Raw genomic sequence first — 15363 nt, 5'->3', positions numbered from 1 at the left:
TGAAATATTTCGGATGGATATGTTTATTGATATCTGATCAAGTTTACTCGATTAACAGGTCTTGTAATTGGGAGTTCAGAAACAACTTTTGATCAATTTATTTTGATGGGTGCATGAATATGAACAGAAAATGACTTACAGATTCATTGCAGTCTATGATTCTGTCGAAACGTTGATCGTATAAGCCTTTATAATGTTTACCGGTCACTAACAGAGGTTTACCAGTCCCTAATATAGAGGTGTACCAGTCCCTGATAGAGGTGTGTCAGCCCCTGATAGATCTGTACCCGACCCTGATAGAGGTGCACCAGGCCCTGATAGAAGTGTACCAGCCCTCGATAGATCAGAACCCGACCATGATAGAGGTGTACCAGATCCTGGTAGAGGTGTACCAGCCGCTGATAGAGTTGTACCAGCCCTGATAGAAGATGACCAGCCTTTGATAAAGGTTTTCTAGTGATGGTCACCAGCCTCTGATAGAGGTTAACAACAGTTTACCAGCCCCTAATAGATGTTTAACATACAATCTCTAATAATAAGTTTTGGACATCTTGTGCTATTAATGATAAGGCTCTTGCAGCAAACCATTTCATATTATTCAATTGACAGAATTAAATTTGACAATTACAACAAAAGATGGAAAGGGTTGCAAAAGCTTATAATAATTAATGGATTTTCAGGCCATAGAGTTCAGTGGCATTATTGTATATATCCCATGTGCTCCTCTTTGTGGGGTCAAACTTCCACTTCGTACTGTATAAATGTTGAAATTTGCAGCCGACGCCCTTGATTGAGTAATAATGCCCAATGGCACTTATAAATTCTTGCAAAGTCCACTAAATAGATCGAAGGTCTCTCGGTGTATAATAAATAGAAATGATATTAATAACGTATAGTTATAGAGTTCAAGGATTTTATAATGCGGCTAAATACAATAGAAAACATTGGTCAAGTAGGAATTCCAACCCATATACCATGGTGCCAAAAAATGTAAAGACTGCTCCCAACCCTTCCGTTGTGTGTAAGAAAACGATGTTTATACATCATTCCATTCGATATCCATAGACATATGTTAAACATAGACTTTCTTTATTCTCTTCCCCATTCTTTTATTTTTTATGGACTTATTTACGGAGTTTCTTCTTAATGGTTTTCAAGTAAGCTTCTAATTATCAACCAATCAGATTCATTAAAAGTATTTTTTGCGGGAAAGAAATTTTTAAGAAACGAAGCTTTCATTTGCTATTAACACGTTCGGAGTAATTGCGCAGTGGGGTTAAGATAAGTGACGAGAATAACGATCTTGAGTAAAAGGTTCTAAACATTTGGTACATCAAGGGTTAAGGGTCAATACTACATTAATCCTTAATTAAAAGAGAACATTAGATGTGTCTTTACTATTTGTTGTTGACGTTTAGTAATAAACGTTTTGTTGAAAATGACAAGGTCACGCTAGTGAACTGACAATTGTTTTGTCACCTGAATGCTATTAATGTTGTTTATTTATTTATTCAAAGTGATGAGGACCTCATTAATAACAGGATCACACTAACTACCTTTGACTAAACGGTAGGATTTCATCACCCTAAATGGTTATAAAACTGCTTTTGATACTTATTAAACTTTTATAAACTACCAAATCAAGAGCACAGAAGCATCCAATAGTACCAATTAAATCCAACTACCTTTTTACTACGACTAGCAACAACTGCCTTGGCGATATCAGCATCTGCTTGAAGCTAACGTCATTAACTTTAGTTCTTCTGTTTTACTAATTGGTATTAGATGACCAAACCAAAACAAACCAACAACATCCATTAGACTATCTTAAGAATTAGAGAAGGAAGATGATCGAGTAATTCACGACTCACCATCAAAGGCCGAATTTCACTGCCATGTGCAAATGGCAAACTTTCAGATTGTAAAGCAAACATTTAGATTGCAGAAGCATTTATAAGAAGTAGAACATCTTTCAGATTAGGCTTTCTAAACGAAAATGAATACAATACCAGCCAAAATGATTCAGCTTATTTCGGACTGACAGTGATGGTCGATGAGATCGATTAAGATAACCCAATTAAGATTCTGGTAGTTCCAGTCTGAGAATCTTATCAGTGATGTTAATCTGAAATTATGGATTCTCGGCTCAATAGTCGATTGTGTAAATTAACAGTATCAAATGTAAACATTGCGATATTAAAGACCTTACAGCGGTATATCTGATTTCATGTAAGACTCTAAAGCATTGCCGCGATGTTTCTCGAGCTTCATGCAGGTGCCTAATTCCGAAGCCTTTAGGACCACTGTGCTATCTTTGGTTGGAAACAGGATTTTTTTTGCAGCTATCCTTTCATTTTCGACTTACAACAGGTCTTCATTCCTGAGAAGGTACAGGATCATCTAGGAACCTAAACCCCATTTCATTTCAGATTGTCTTCACTGCTGCTTTTAAGTCAATGGATGCTTACCCTCTTGGATGAACTTCCAGAGACGCTACTTCCTCGCAAACTGTAGAAAGCTACTTTTTGTGAAATATCTATCTAATAGCCCTCCTTTAATTAAGGAAGATATCCACTTGTATATATCTAGCGAGTAAATACTATATTCAACTCCGATTAAATGAGTTAACATTCAAAGGAAAACCACCAATTTAATGATCGATCATGAGCATGATAGTTACAATAAGACAGAGAATGTTATCGTCCCCTTTTCAACCTTGGGGCGTTCTTACAACATCATGGTATTTCTCTTTTCTTTATTCGACTATATTCACGATTTCGCACTCACTTGCTAAGGATTTCGCCGAAGAAAAAAAACGTGCAGTGCTTTGCAACCTTCAATTTTTTAATTGCCTCAAAACTGAACTTCAAAGAAGATTTCTTGGCCTGGCCATACCTTCAGGGTTCAAGGTAAACCTTGACACCAACTTGACAAGACCATTCTTAGTTTTTTTCAATCTCTTTCACCAACGTTTAAAAAGTTAAGAGAAAAACAGGTGGCAAATGATTTGTTTTTTTTTAGGTAAATGTCATTTGTGCACTGCATGGAAACCGTCTAAAGTATGATTTAGATTTAGATTATCTCCCTTGTATATTACCAAGGACCATTTCACCGATTGTGCCATTATTAGTGAATAGGGCATCATTTCACACTTGGTTCTTTTCAGCCGTAGCAATGCACATGCTTCATATTCAGTGTCATTTCCTTTTTTATCCATCGGCATAGGATTACATTTATTTCTTAATTCTATAGCCTTATAGTTCTAGTTATGAAACAGCCCCTATCATTCTGTTTCCAATTTTTTGAATCATTTTGGGTTTAGAGTCTTAGCAAACTTACACAGTTAAATCATTTGCAGCCATTGTTACCACAGACTCGGAACTGTACGGCTCAGTCGGTTGTACAGCGCTTACGGTTAGTCGGACTCTTGCGGCCACACGTGGTGTAGACTTAGAATTGGTATTTGGGGTAGACTCATAACCAAAGTCTGGATATCATTGCAAGAAAGATTATGTCTGATGGACCGTATTGATAAAGATCCTGTCGTACTTTTATCACTTGGGTTACTTTGGTGGGTTGGGCTACTTTGATACTATATGTCCGATAACCACAAAATGGAACTTTTTAAGAAAATATTGACCAAGTCGTTCTATTTCTATTATATTTATGACTAGCTATAGCTTTAACTGACTAATAATAGAGATAAGCTTTTGTTGACAATTGTCGATTGCCCTATATTATACATGTTATGACACAAATATGTCATGGCACATTCCGAACAAACTAGGGGCTGATAAAGGGTTATTTGATATGATAATAAGAGTCCTATAAATGGATATGAAGGGTCAGTGACATTCAAGGAGGATATGTAGGAAATGGAATTCAATATGGATAGCTTGTAGGTTATTCTGCTTCATAAGCTCTAACACGAGAATTGTGAAAATCTGCTGCTTTGATCCGAGCAAGCAGTGTTTAAAAGTTATACTTTGGAAAGCAAAGGTTTGCGATATTCAGAACCCCCATTTAATTAATGCACGTTGTTTTGTTATTGTTTGTTTTGGGCGGTACCATTGAGACCCATGTATCTATTCATTCCTAGTTTTAAGATTCGCAAAGTTGTATAAGTATTTGCATCATGAGATTGGGACATTTGCATAGAAAAGCAAGATCATCTCAAATCGTCGTCTCTTCAAATACCCCTTTTGGATTTTGTGTTTTCAATTGTTTGCAGGTAAATTTGAGCTTGTAGCATACTATCATGGATATTCCTATGAACATTTTCAGTTAACTTGACTTATAATAATACCCCATTTAAATATTTTCTGACTGGACTATAATATTGCATATCATTATGTAATCTTCTCATGTAATTCTATAATCTGTTACTATTTGGGATTTTCCGATTATTCATTATAAAATAGGATTAGTCTTTTCCGTTGTTTTATAGAAAGACTTGCTGACTTTAGATCTATATTTAAATGTTATTCAATTCGGGTATTACTTTTTTCATTTTGGTTTCTTAGTCATTTGGTTAAAGGGTCTTCGATAAACCACAAGAAAAGTATCATGAGACTTTCTTTCACCACCTTAAAACATCTTACGCAATATTCAATGAATGAACTGAGATGGAGTTTTACGTCATACAATTTGCAATGAGGAAATTTAATAGCCTAATATTGATATTGTCGAAGGAGCTTTAATGTGCGGGCCGTTGTGTTTCACAATTGTTAGGAAATCAAAGCGAAAGGACAGCAGACATGGAAGAAGATTTGAACTGAAACACTTATAAACTTGCAGACGACAATGTAAGTTTGTGATCAAATGGTGAATAGTGTTCTACAAGAGCAAGCATCTATAAGTTAAGTCCAATTGAAACTTGTCACATGACTTAACAGTATTCACACCTGTCATTCATGAAATGAGTCTGATATTTATAGCCGACTTGGTATTTTAAGCGTATGATAGGCCTATATTGAAAGGTAGGCTGGCTATACCGACAGATTCAACTATACACTATATAGACGTTTGGACTCAATAAAACTCTAACATTTATTCACTATCAGTGAAAGCTAACGTGTTTCTCGACTAGGATAAAAGTTTGTTTAGTTCGTCGTTGACGTTTTTCTTCGAAGACGGTTGGCTGTCATTTCAAAGTTTAGGGGCGGTATCTTCTCTTTTTAAACATGCTACTCACGAATTTGCAAGTCCCCTACTACTAGTTTATGTGGAGTTATGGTGGCGGCGTGCGTCTATAAACCCGAATGGCTTAACACACCGGAAATAATTTGAGTCGTGTTTTAGCAGACAGCAAAAGTGTTTTATTTAAAAGATAAAGTTTAGTGAATGTGGTTGTGATGTCGCACCGTTGGAAAATGTACGTTTTACGGTGCGTCAAATTTTCAGAATTCCGTGCCGGGTAAAGGATTTTAGTACGTATTCATTTAGATGACGGCATGATCACCCAAAATTCGAGCGCTTTTCTGCTGCTTATACTTGTCGGAGGATTTTTAATTCTTCTCTGCAGTTATTCAGTGAGTGCTTTAAGTTGTGGAGTATGCGATAAGTCAAGATGTCCGGATGAGCCGACAAATTGTCTCGGAGGAGTTACTAATGGAAGTTGTGGGTGCTGTAAAGTTTGTGCTAAATTAGTTAACGAAAGTTGTGGTGGAAATTTCGGACTTCTAGGCAAATGTGCAGACAATTTACGATGTTATATTTCCCCAAAAGTTGGACAGTCAATTACGGGGAGAGAGGAAGGTATTTGTAAAGGTAAGTGGATTTAGAACTGATTGTGTGATAAGCTGTAATATACTTGTTATTCTGTGACAGTGGTGTATATAGCCAATAACGCCCGGGCAATAACATTGATATACCATATGATCTTTACATACATCTTGATAATAACATACCTGGCCAGTTGTGCAATAATATGTTAAATATTGTAACTGTCGATTTTACGATGTGTTATGAATTCGGGAACATCAATATAAATACATATCAAACTTAGCTGATTTGTCATTGACACTTTTTAACAATATTATTTGAAAAATGCTGACTTCCAGAACATTTTCCAAAACGGGACCTTAGGTATATTATCTGCTACAATTATTAAGGTATCACATTATAGTATATTATTATCATGCTACATAAACTCATAAATAACCATCTTTGCCGGGGGGATGAATAAAAAAAAACTTTATAATTCCTGAAGGTATATAGCCTATAAGTGCTCAGTGCTTTGGAGTCACATTTACACTTGAAACTTACAACCAAGTCATTTCTCACGTAATCTTAGTGTTGGACAGTTTCTTGACTAACAAGAATTCAACACTAATTCAATTAGGTCTATATAAAGACATTTCAAGCTATTTTATTATATTGAACAAAATAGGGGGTGTTTTCCTATAGACACAAAATTATAAAAGAACTTTTTGATGACATTTATTTATGATTTGTCCTACTTATAATGTTGAAATCACCTTATTTTTGACACCCTAGTGAGAAAGGAATGTTGCTAGGTGTAATAGCTATCATATCTTATAATTTGAAAATTTACTAGGTTTTATTGGCACATAATGTTAGGTTATTATGAGTTTCTACTTTACTAACGTCTGGTAACCACTTGTTGCCTACAACTCCATCATACTGGGCCAAAGAATTTGGAAGTGGGCCAAATCTCTAACTTTAAAGAAGATGTCATTCAGACTTGAATAGTGTTAGGAATTCAATTGTTTTTATACTTATCTAATGACAAAAGGGTGTAGAGGTTAATTCAGAATTTGTAGGTAGGGAGAACTGGGGATTGATGGGGAAGCTTTGATAGAGATAGAGTGTTAAAGAGTGTTTGACATTTATTTTCGGGTGAAAATTTATTTTAGGCAGAAATTATGTGATTCTGTTTCGAAAATTAAGGGGATGTCTTATGCTCCAGGAAAACTGAGCATACCCTATACTTAAAACTTTCCTTTAAGAGAATGAAATATTTTAATTTCAGTAGTTGCATAAAATTGTGATTCAGTCTTTTATTATGTCTAGTTTATAAAACAGTTTCTACAATCTGTTATTCTATTATAAATCTTCTCCTAAATTATAAATTTGTGAATATTTTAAATTTCATGAGGCCTATAAATAAACTTGTATATAATTTAAAAGATAGTGATGAAATGGAATAGAAATTATTTTATAATATATGGTCAAAATGGTGTTTATGGGTGTCAACAGGGAGGGGGAAAAATTTAATTTTTTTCCTTTAGTTTCTAAAGAGTAAATTTGAAACAATTAGAATACACATACACACAATTGACAAAACCTGGAGCCCAAAAAACCCTGATTTTATCTTAAATCTGGGAGCTGAATTATGGAAAACCTGTCATTGTCAGATCTCTACCACAAAAGGGGACAAATGGAAAGTCCTTAACAGATTGGTTACCTCATTGACATGACAATAGAAGACAACCAATGGCTATTGACAGCTCATCCTAAGTCATTTCAAAATAACATGTTAATTTGGTAGTAATTGACAAGGGGAGGTAATTTAGGGTGTTAATGACATTATTTACAGTGATATAATCTACTCTTCACTTGTCAATCAAAACTGAACCTCTATGGTTTCTTCTTGAAATGGCCATTTGGTTGTCTTACCATCTAGATTTCAGGGTAATGTAAATGACAGGTGTAGTCTGCAGTAGGTAGGCCTTATTGAGGGAGTTAACAACTCAGATTTTAGGAATCTAGTTCAAAATGATCTTTTTCCAAACTTATTGAATTGGTCGTGATTGTCATACCTTAACTTTCAGAAAAATTGACTGAAATGATGGACTACATTTAGGTGACAAGATTTTCATAATCACAAAGCAATTCAAAGCAGGCAATCTGTAGGCTACTCACAGATTGGTTAATGGTTTGCTTGAAAATGTTTGACTGCATCAGTGGGTTAGTGTATTAAACTCTTGTGCTAAACCCAGGAGTACTATGTTCTATCCTAATGACTTAAAGTTTTGCACGGATGAGCATGAAACTGTAATATTATGTTTATTCTCTCATCATTCACTCTAATGTTCTGAGTTTCATTTCCCTCAAATATTGAAACAATTCATCTTAATTTAGTGGAATTGACAAATTAGATATGACAATTATACTTCAGTGTGGTAATGTCTTTATTTCTACTGATAACTTAATCTGCTCTTCAATCAATCTTCAATAAAGGTAGACATAGTGCTTGTATAATGGTGTCATTATATAATTAGCCACAGAAAAGTTCTTAATGTGTCTGTAGATCTTTGGAAACATTTTGGTGTCATGGCAGAATCATTTTTAGCCCCTTTAAGCCCCTTTTACACTAGGCTGTGATAAAGTTAGTAAGTTACAGATCACACTGCATATGACTGGCCAGAAAGCCTGATAAAAGTCAGAAAACAGTAGGGGAAGACCAAGCCTGAGTGAAATGAACATTAACCTTATAAGGTGAAACAAGTTACAAATTGTTTGCGACATCTTCTCATTGGTATTCATTAATTAGATATGTTATTACATTATTACTGTCAATATATAATTGTGTACATGTCAGTTTTTATACAGTAAATTGTTTGTCAGTTTTATATTGTCAGTATAGCCAACATAGAAATTATCAATTTAGAAAATCAATTGTAAGTCTGAGTTTATTAAAGGGGTTGCAAGGATATTGAAGACACACAACTTCATTGATTTGAAGGAAGGTAATTCACTTGCTCACTTTACAATTTTACATTTCTTAATGTTTTACTGAATGACATTGATTTCTGAATACATACATAACCATGTATCCAAGATGCTAAGAAGGATTCACTTTTTGAGATTAACAGTGCATCTTTATGGTGATTGCTTTTAATAGATCTTAAGATCACCAAGTCATTTCTCTTCAAGCACCAACACCTTATTACTTACTGAACATATCTATTGTTTTGAAAAGTAATTTAATTCAGTAATAAAAATGTAATTTTCTTTTTCAATATGGACAAATCATTTGGTTAAAAGAAAGATGATATCAATGTTCGATTTGAAATCAACTTATTAGATTGGTCGAGATTGTAATTAGCTAGTGTTTGTTATCAGAAGATTGATAAAGATTCTATTACACTGGCTGTGATTGTTTTCACAAATTGGTATTTGTCTTCTGCTTCACAACTGATAATAATTAAACTGACTTCCATTAAATCCATCACTTTAATGGTCGCCATTCTTTATAGTTTGGCATTGTTCTTGACCAGTACTGATGCTCTCATATCCTATATTTTACTCATTTATTGATGTTAAGCAGAAATTGACCACATTAATCAATTTGCGAATATTTTATATTATTCCTAAATTTGATTACATTTGATTGATTTTACTGGGTCATTTGAAATTTCTTTGCAAGTGGCTTGCCATTATAGCTAATAAGTATTTTTATTCATTAGCTATAAGATGGCTATGTTTCTTGGATATGACGTCCTTTAAGGCCCATTTCCCTAATTTTGTACGGAACTAAGAATACATTGTAGAACTGTTGATCTGGCCATTTTTTTTAAATTATGTTGTGAGCAGGTCTCCCCTTGTACCACTATTTAAGAGGGACAGGGCCTAGGATAGCCCTGGTGAAGTCAAGTCAGTGTATTCCTCAACAATCAACACCATGTATCTAGTTATATGTATGGTATATGATACAGTATCATTTTCAAGTGGATTATCTAAAAATTATTTAAGCCTATTTTGATAAAATATGTATCTATATTACCAGTCTATTATATGATAGGCTTTGATACAAGAATGTCATTTGAAATAAGTATCATAATATCATGTCACACCCAGTTTTTGTTATGGTGGGATTGGACCAGATGACAAGCCAAGTGGAATTATTGAAATATCAATTTTCTAGACATAATTAGGCCTATGACTAATAAACACATGGATTTATGCATAGCATTATGTGTTAGATTGTTACTATTCAAACAATATAAATGTGATATATTAAATTTTACATTTTGTTATTGTTTTTGTCCTTATTTCCAATATTTTGATTTTTAGCTATGATGAAAAATTCTGATATTTACATAAATTTGAATACATGTATTATTTTGCCATGATCAAATTTTTTCCCTCTTTTTTATGTTGTTATTGAAGAGTATAGACAACTGGTGTCCTTAAGACTAGCAAAAAGATTGCTTTTTATTCCATATATAGTTTGAGATATAAAAAAAACAGCATCTATTTGGGCTCTCTGAAAAGACATAAATTTTATGAAGTTTGACAGTAACAAAAGATTTTGAGAAATCTGAAACATTGTGGCACACTTCATCTCAACACTGTATGATCTAATCTTATGGCAGACTACAGGTGAATTTTTTACCTCCTTAACTAGAGAACACCTGCCCATGACACCCTTTGAAATTTATTTTACACCTTAATCATATGGAATATAACACTATTGAAAAAACCTGAAAATTAGCAGAAGTATTAAGCAAAAGACATTATTCTAGTACAGATTTTTGAAATTCCTGAAATAGCAAATCAATTGTGTGGGGTATTATATTTGTCAGCTGGAGATGGGTTATATGAAATTCAATGTTATGTTGTCATTGTAGATAATTGTTAAGAGGCGATAGATAAATAGGTTACACACACTGTGAGTTTATTGTTATTGCCATTCTGTAGTCCCTGTGTCTTTGCCAATGTAATGGCCTCATGTTTTGTGTATCAAATTTAAATTGCAAATTATAGACAAAGATTAATATCAGTTATAAATATCATTTAGTTTCTAATCTATATTTGTCTAAATAATTTCTATCTTCTAGATAAAGAATCAAAAGAATGTAAGAAATGACATCGGCCATGTGACCCTCTCTGATTTATTTCTTTTCTAAAAAATTATTTTCTGAGATTTTTTGTCACTGATTGAGTTAACAGTGTGTCAACTTGTGACTAGCTAATACTCAGTTCAGTGTAAAATCTCCTGACCCTCTTCTGGTCTTTGGCACTTTTGTCCGACATTGGCCAATTAAAGCCAGAAATGGATTGACCTTTTCTGGAACTCTACCTGGAATTCACCAATTTCTGCATTTTCTGCTTATTACGAATGAAGCACAGGTTAAAAAGTCAGGATTGTTTTGAGGCTTTATAAAGGTCTAGATAAAAAATTAAGAATATCATTTTGTTTCCCCTCATAAGTGATGCAGGTTAAGGACAACAATAACAATGTGGGAGATCTAGTTAGGTGCAACTGAAAAGAAACCTGCGAACTTTTTGACACCAGTTTAAGTGAAATGTATATAGCAATGAATCTATTTTTTATAGTTCCTGGAATTCCTGACATTATACCAGTCTTAGAAATATTTCAATTTTAGATAAACAAGGAACAATTGTACAAATATATTGTACTTATATTGGGAAATGTCCAAAACATTGACTGACTAAACAACAGGCTATTGTAGATTTGGCAATGTATGAAATGCTAAATGTCATAATCTTTGGATTTTTAACAGGTTTCTGTGATTAAATCTGTTCTTTTATTTCAATTCTATTCTATTTTAAAGGAACTTTTATCATCTGTGGTGATGCTTATTAGACCATTTTGTCTTTCCATTCCACAAATGTTCCAAAACACTCTTAGTTTCTCTTTTGGTGTTGTTTTCACTATGGCAAAATGGAGTTACTTACTTTTGCATGTTAGCTATATGCCTGAGTTAAAAATTGCATCTTATATTTGAATTTAAATGTTTTCAAAGTTTCAATCTTAATGTCAATTACTCATTCATAAAATGTTGAATTTTGATCTTAATTTTCATCTTTTTATGATGATTTGCCAATGTTTTTTTAAGACATTTTGGCAGACGTCTAAATTTACCTGTAACTTATTCTAGTAGAAAGTTACAGTCTTCTGATCAGCCTGACCTATTCTGCAGGTGTGAAGTCTGAATTCATATTTAACTATAATGACTGTAAACTGGTAGCATAGGGTGATAGCTTTTCATGAGTTTTGCCACCCCCAGTGTTAAAGGTCAAATTGTTATTAACCTTTCCCAAGTAACCTATCATTGTGCCCATTAATTAAACTAAAATATTTAATAGAAGTGACAGATTTAAAGGATCTACTTCAATGATTTCAGTCCAGTTTATTTCTCAATGGAAATAATATGGATTTTAGAGTTACAAGATATCTCTGTTGAGATTTGAGAGTTCTCTATTCAAGTAAATGGATTGTCATTGGATTTCTCAGGAATGATCCAGTCCAGATAATAATAAACAAGAACTTTAAATTATTGGAAGCAAATTGAAGGTCTGCTTGGAAGAAAAACTGTCCAGATTTACCAGTTTGAACTTAACATAGGTCTGAATTTGTTTGCGTTCAAAAGTATCACTAGTAATAATGGTTCTGAGAAAGATGTGCAGGCCATTTTGCCTTTTTTGTACTAGATTCATCAAAAATCCATTACAAAATGAAGTATGTACCATCTTTGAAGTTTTATTATATTTCATTTAATTTAGTGAAACATGTGTTTTTACTATATATTTGTCTAATATCAATGAAAGTAAATTGATCATAAAAAATAAACAGTTTTTTTACCCACCTGTGTCCAGTTAGTAAATAAAATGTAAAAGTTGACCTAATATCTGATAACTAGGTGCGTATAACAAATTATACCCTTCTCCTTCATTGTTCAAATATATATTTAATTTGACTTCATTTTCCAACTCACCAATTAACAAGAATTTTACTTTTCTTAGATTTCCTCTACCTTTTTGGTTGGTGTGATTTGCCATGTGTCGATGTGCTTATTATCTGGGAATATCTACTTGAATCAAATAACTTCATAAACTATTTTGGATTAATGGATACAGCCATTTTGATTAGGTGTGTGAACCAGAAACACATATAGCTACTATTTGCAGTACTCCAACCTTAAACCTGACATCTATGGTTTATTCTAGAAAATCGCACAAAACTTATAAATACCAGTCAATACAACTGGCGTAGGCCTAGTGATTCCGACCTTCATGGAATCATACGTCAAATGGTTAATAGGTATGGTACAAATAGGCTATACATGGGTCAGTAGTTTAGGCACTGAAAAAAATTATGTTAATTCATTAAATAGACTTTTAAAAGGGCTTATTGGACCAATCTCTCCTACCATAAAGTAGTGGCTAGTTCAGCTGACCATTGAATGTATGAAGTAAATAAATCAAACTGGTTGTCCCATTGACCCAATTTACTCATGTTGTCTTGTCAAATAAGTCAAGGTAAACCATATTTGAAGTCAAACAACTTTATTTTACAAGTTTTCACAACTCTTGACTGTATGTTTATTTATTCTATTTATTAAGATGATGATGTAGAACAGTCAATAGACTGAAGTAGGGAGTGTGTTGCTTTTCACAGTTTGGAAAACTGAGACACCATTTTAAAAGGTGGAGATGTGCATTCAGACATCTACACATACTATGAAGAATAAATGTGAATGTTGCCTAAACAGCAAAATAAGTCTTCTTTTAAATTCTAACTGTCAAGGGATACATACACAGTCTATAATATTCTTTGTTCTCTGTTCACCACAAGGATTCAACCAAATACAAATGAATGTTTTCTGGTGGCAGGACCATCCTGCTTAGTGTTACCATTATCAGCATTGACTAGAACCTGTCTTGTTAGAGAGGATAAATGTCTTAATTAGTGAACCGCTTCATGTTTGGATGTTTTTTTATGAGTTTAAATGTGATAACAGTCCATTTACAGCTGTTAATGAGCACAAATAGATCTGATTATTGCATTTTTACAGCCCATCTGTGTTGCTAATGCATGTTCGGGATACAAAATCTATCACTAGGATAGTCTCAGTATTATCAGTTACATTTTGAAGTCAACCTCCTGGAATATCTCAGTTCTATCAGAAAGTCCAGAAAGCTTAAAGAATTCAGAGCTTGGTAATGTCATGAATGGAGTTCAACTCTTATTTTCTGCACCTCATTGGGCTTATAATAAAGGTCAGAGAGCTTGGAGAATACTTGAAGACAATAATGATTATTATAATGATTTACAAATAAAACAATTTCAGAGAAATTTGTCTTTGATTGTCTTTAATTCATATATATATGAACAAGTGAAATAAGAAAATGATGAACTTTAGCCTACTCTTTTTAGATTTAAAACTGAATTGTCAATGAATATTTTTCAAGCACTATGGAGAACACAGGCCAACGGGTAGAGCCAACCAATATTTCAGAAAATGACAAGTCTAAAATATGAATATATAGGCAGATGGCTTGAAATCAGACACTTTAAATGGGAGAACTTTAGAAAATAAGAAGTTGTTTACTTTGAGAAGAACCATTATTATTAGGTTGAAGTTTGTTCAGGTTTGAATGAAGAAAATAGAAATGAAATATTACCTAAAAAAAAAGGGGAAAGAATAACAAAGCTGTCACCAGTATTCTTTTTTACTAATTCTGACACAGTTGTTTTAAGATGAAACTAAAAGCAGAGTTTTATACCCAGCTTTTCTCCTCCATTCCTTTTTTTGGTGATATAGAACTCAAAAATGCTCTGGTATGACTTGGACTTACCTACCATTTCTATTGATCTTTACTCTGGAACCATGATTGCACCAGACAGATACTGGTACTCTTATCAAAGCAAATTATTTATTCCTGAGAAATCACATCTGTGGAATGTTATTATTCTGAATTTTTTTCATTCCAACATGTAAATAAAAAACATTCATTGTAAGATGAACTATTAACCAAGAAAGATATGCTAGTGTTTTATGATATGTTTGCATGTTTATCGAACATAATAGTTTGCTGTCAGTTGACTTTTATCTCTAGCCACCTGCCTTGTTTCCTAACTGACTGCCTCATTGTGCAAAACAAATTAATCATAGACACCCAATCTGATTCAAACGTCACTTAATCTTATCAGCTTTCACAAATCTTTTGATGGCAGAAATCGTGAATTTTCTGAAACACATCAAAAAGGGGAAATCTTCCTGATGATCTTTTTCTAATCAGCTTGTACCGGCATACAAACCAATTATTGGGGTTTATGTGAAAGGAGCTCAAGTGATTATAGAGCATTATCTTCCTTAAATCATATTGAAAGGTATACTTATGTTGGATATTAACCCTAATAATCCGACGTGACAGCCACCCTATATTGTGTGTTGACCAGGGTTGACCACAATAACCCTGTGTGTGTTGACCACAAAGTGGACAATAAAGAAACCACCTGTAAATAATTGGGACAATATACCAAGTCCTTGATAAAGATATCAGTTTTATTAAGAAATCAACAAAACCTGCCATTACCCCCTTTTCTCAAGTCTTTAAATTGCTCAGGTACATGTTGCTGTATTC

General features: G+C 33.4%; 1 protein-coding gene across 1 annotated transcript in view; it reads left to right on the top strand.

Moving 5' to 3' along the window:
- Positions 1-5507: 5507 nt before the first annotated feature.
- Positions 5508-15363, top strand: part of LOTGIDRAFT_71199 (hypothetical protein) — a gene marked incomplete at both ends in the record, with an annotated part of 59603 nt that continues 49747 nt past the window's right edge. Inside the window, one exon of the mRNA XM_009064846.1 lies at positions 5508-5769. Within this exon, the coding sequence (XP_009063094.1) occupies positions 5508-5769 (262 nt within the window). The remainder of the gene's footprint in view (positions 5770-15363) is intronic.

Source organism: Lottia gigantea, assembly GCF_000327385.1.
Source record: "Lottia gigantea unplaced genomic scaffold LOTGIsca_66, whole genome shotgun sequence".
In the NCBI taxonomy this organism is placed as follows: Eukaryota; Metazoa; Mollusca; class Gastropoda; family Lottiidae; genus Lottia; species Lottia gigantea.
This window is presented reverse-complemented; position numbering and strand designations above follow the sequence as displayed.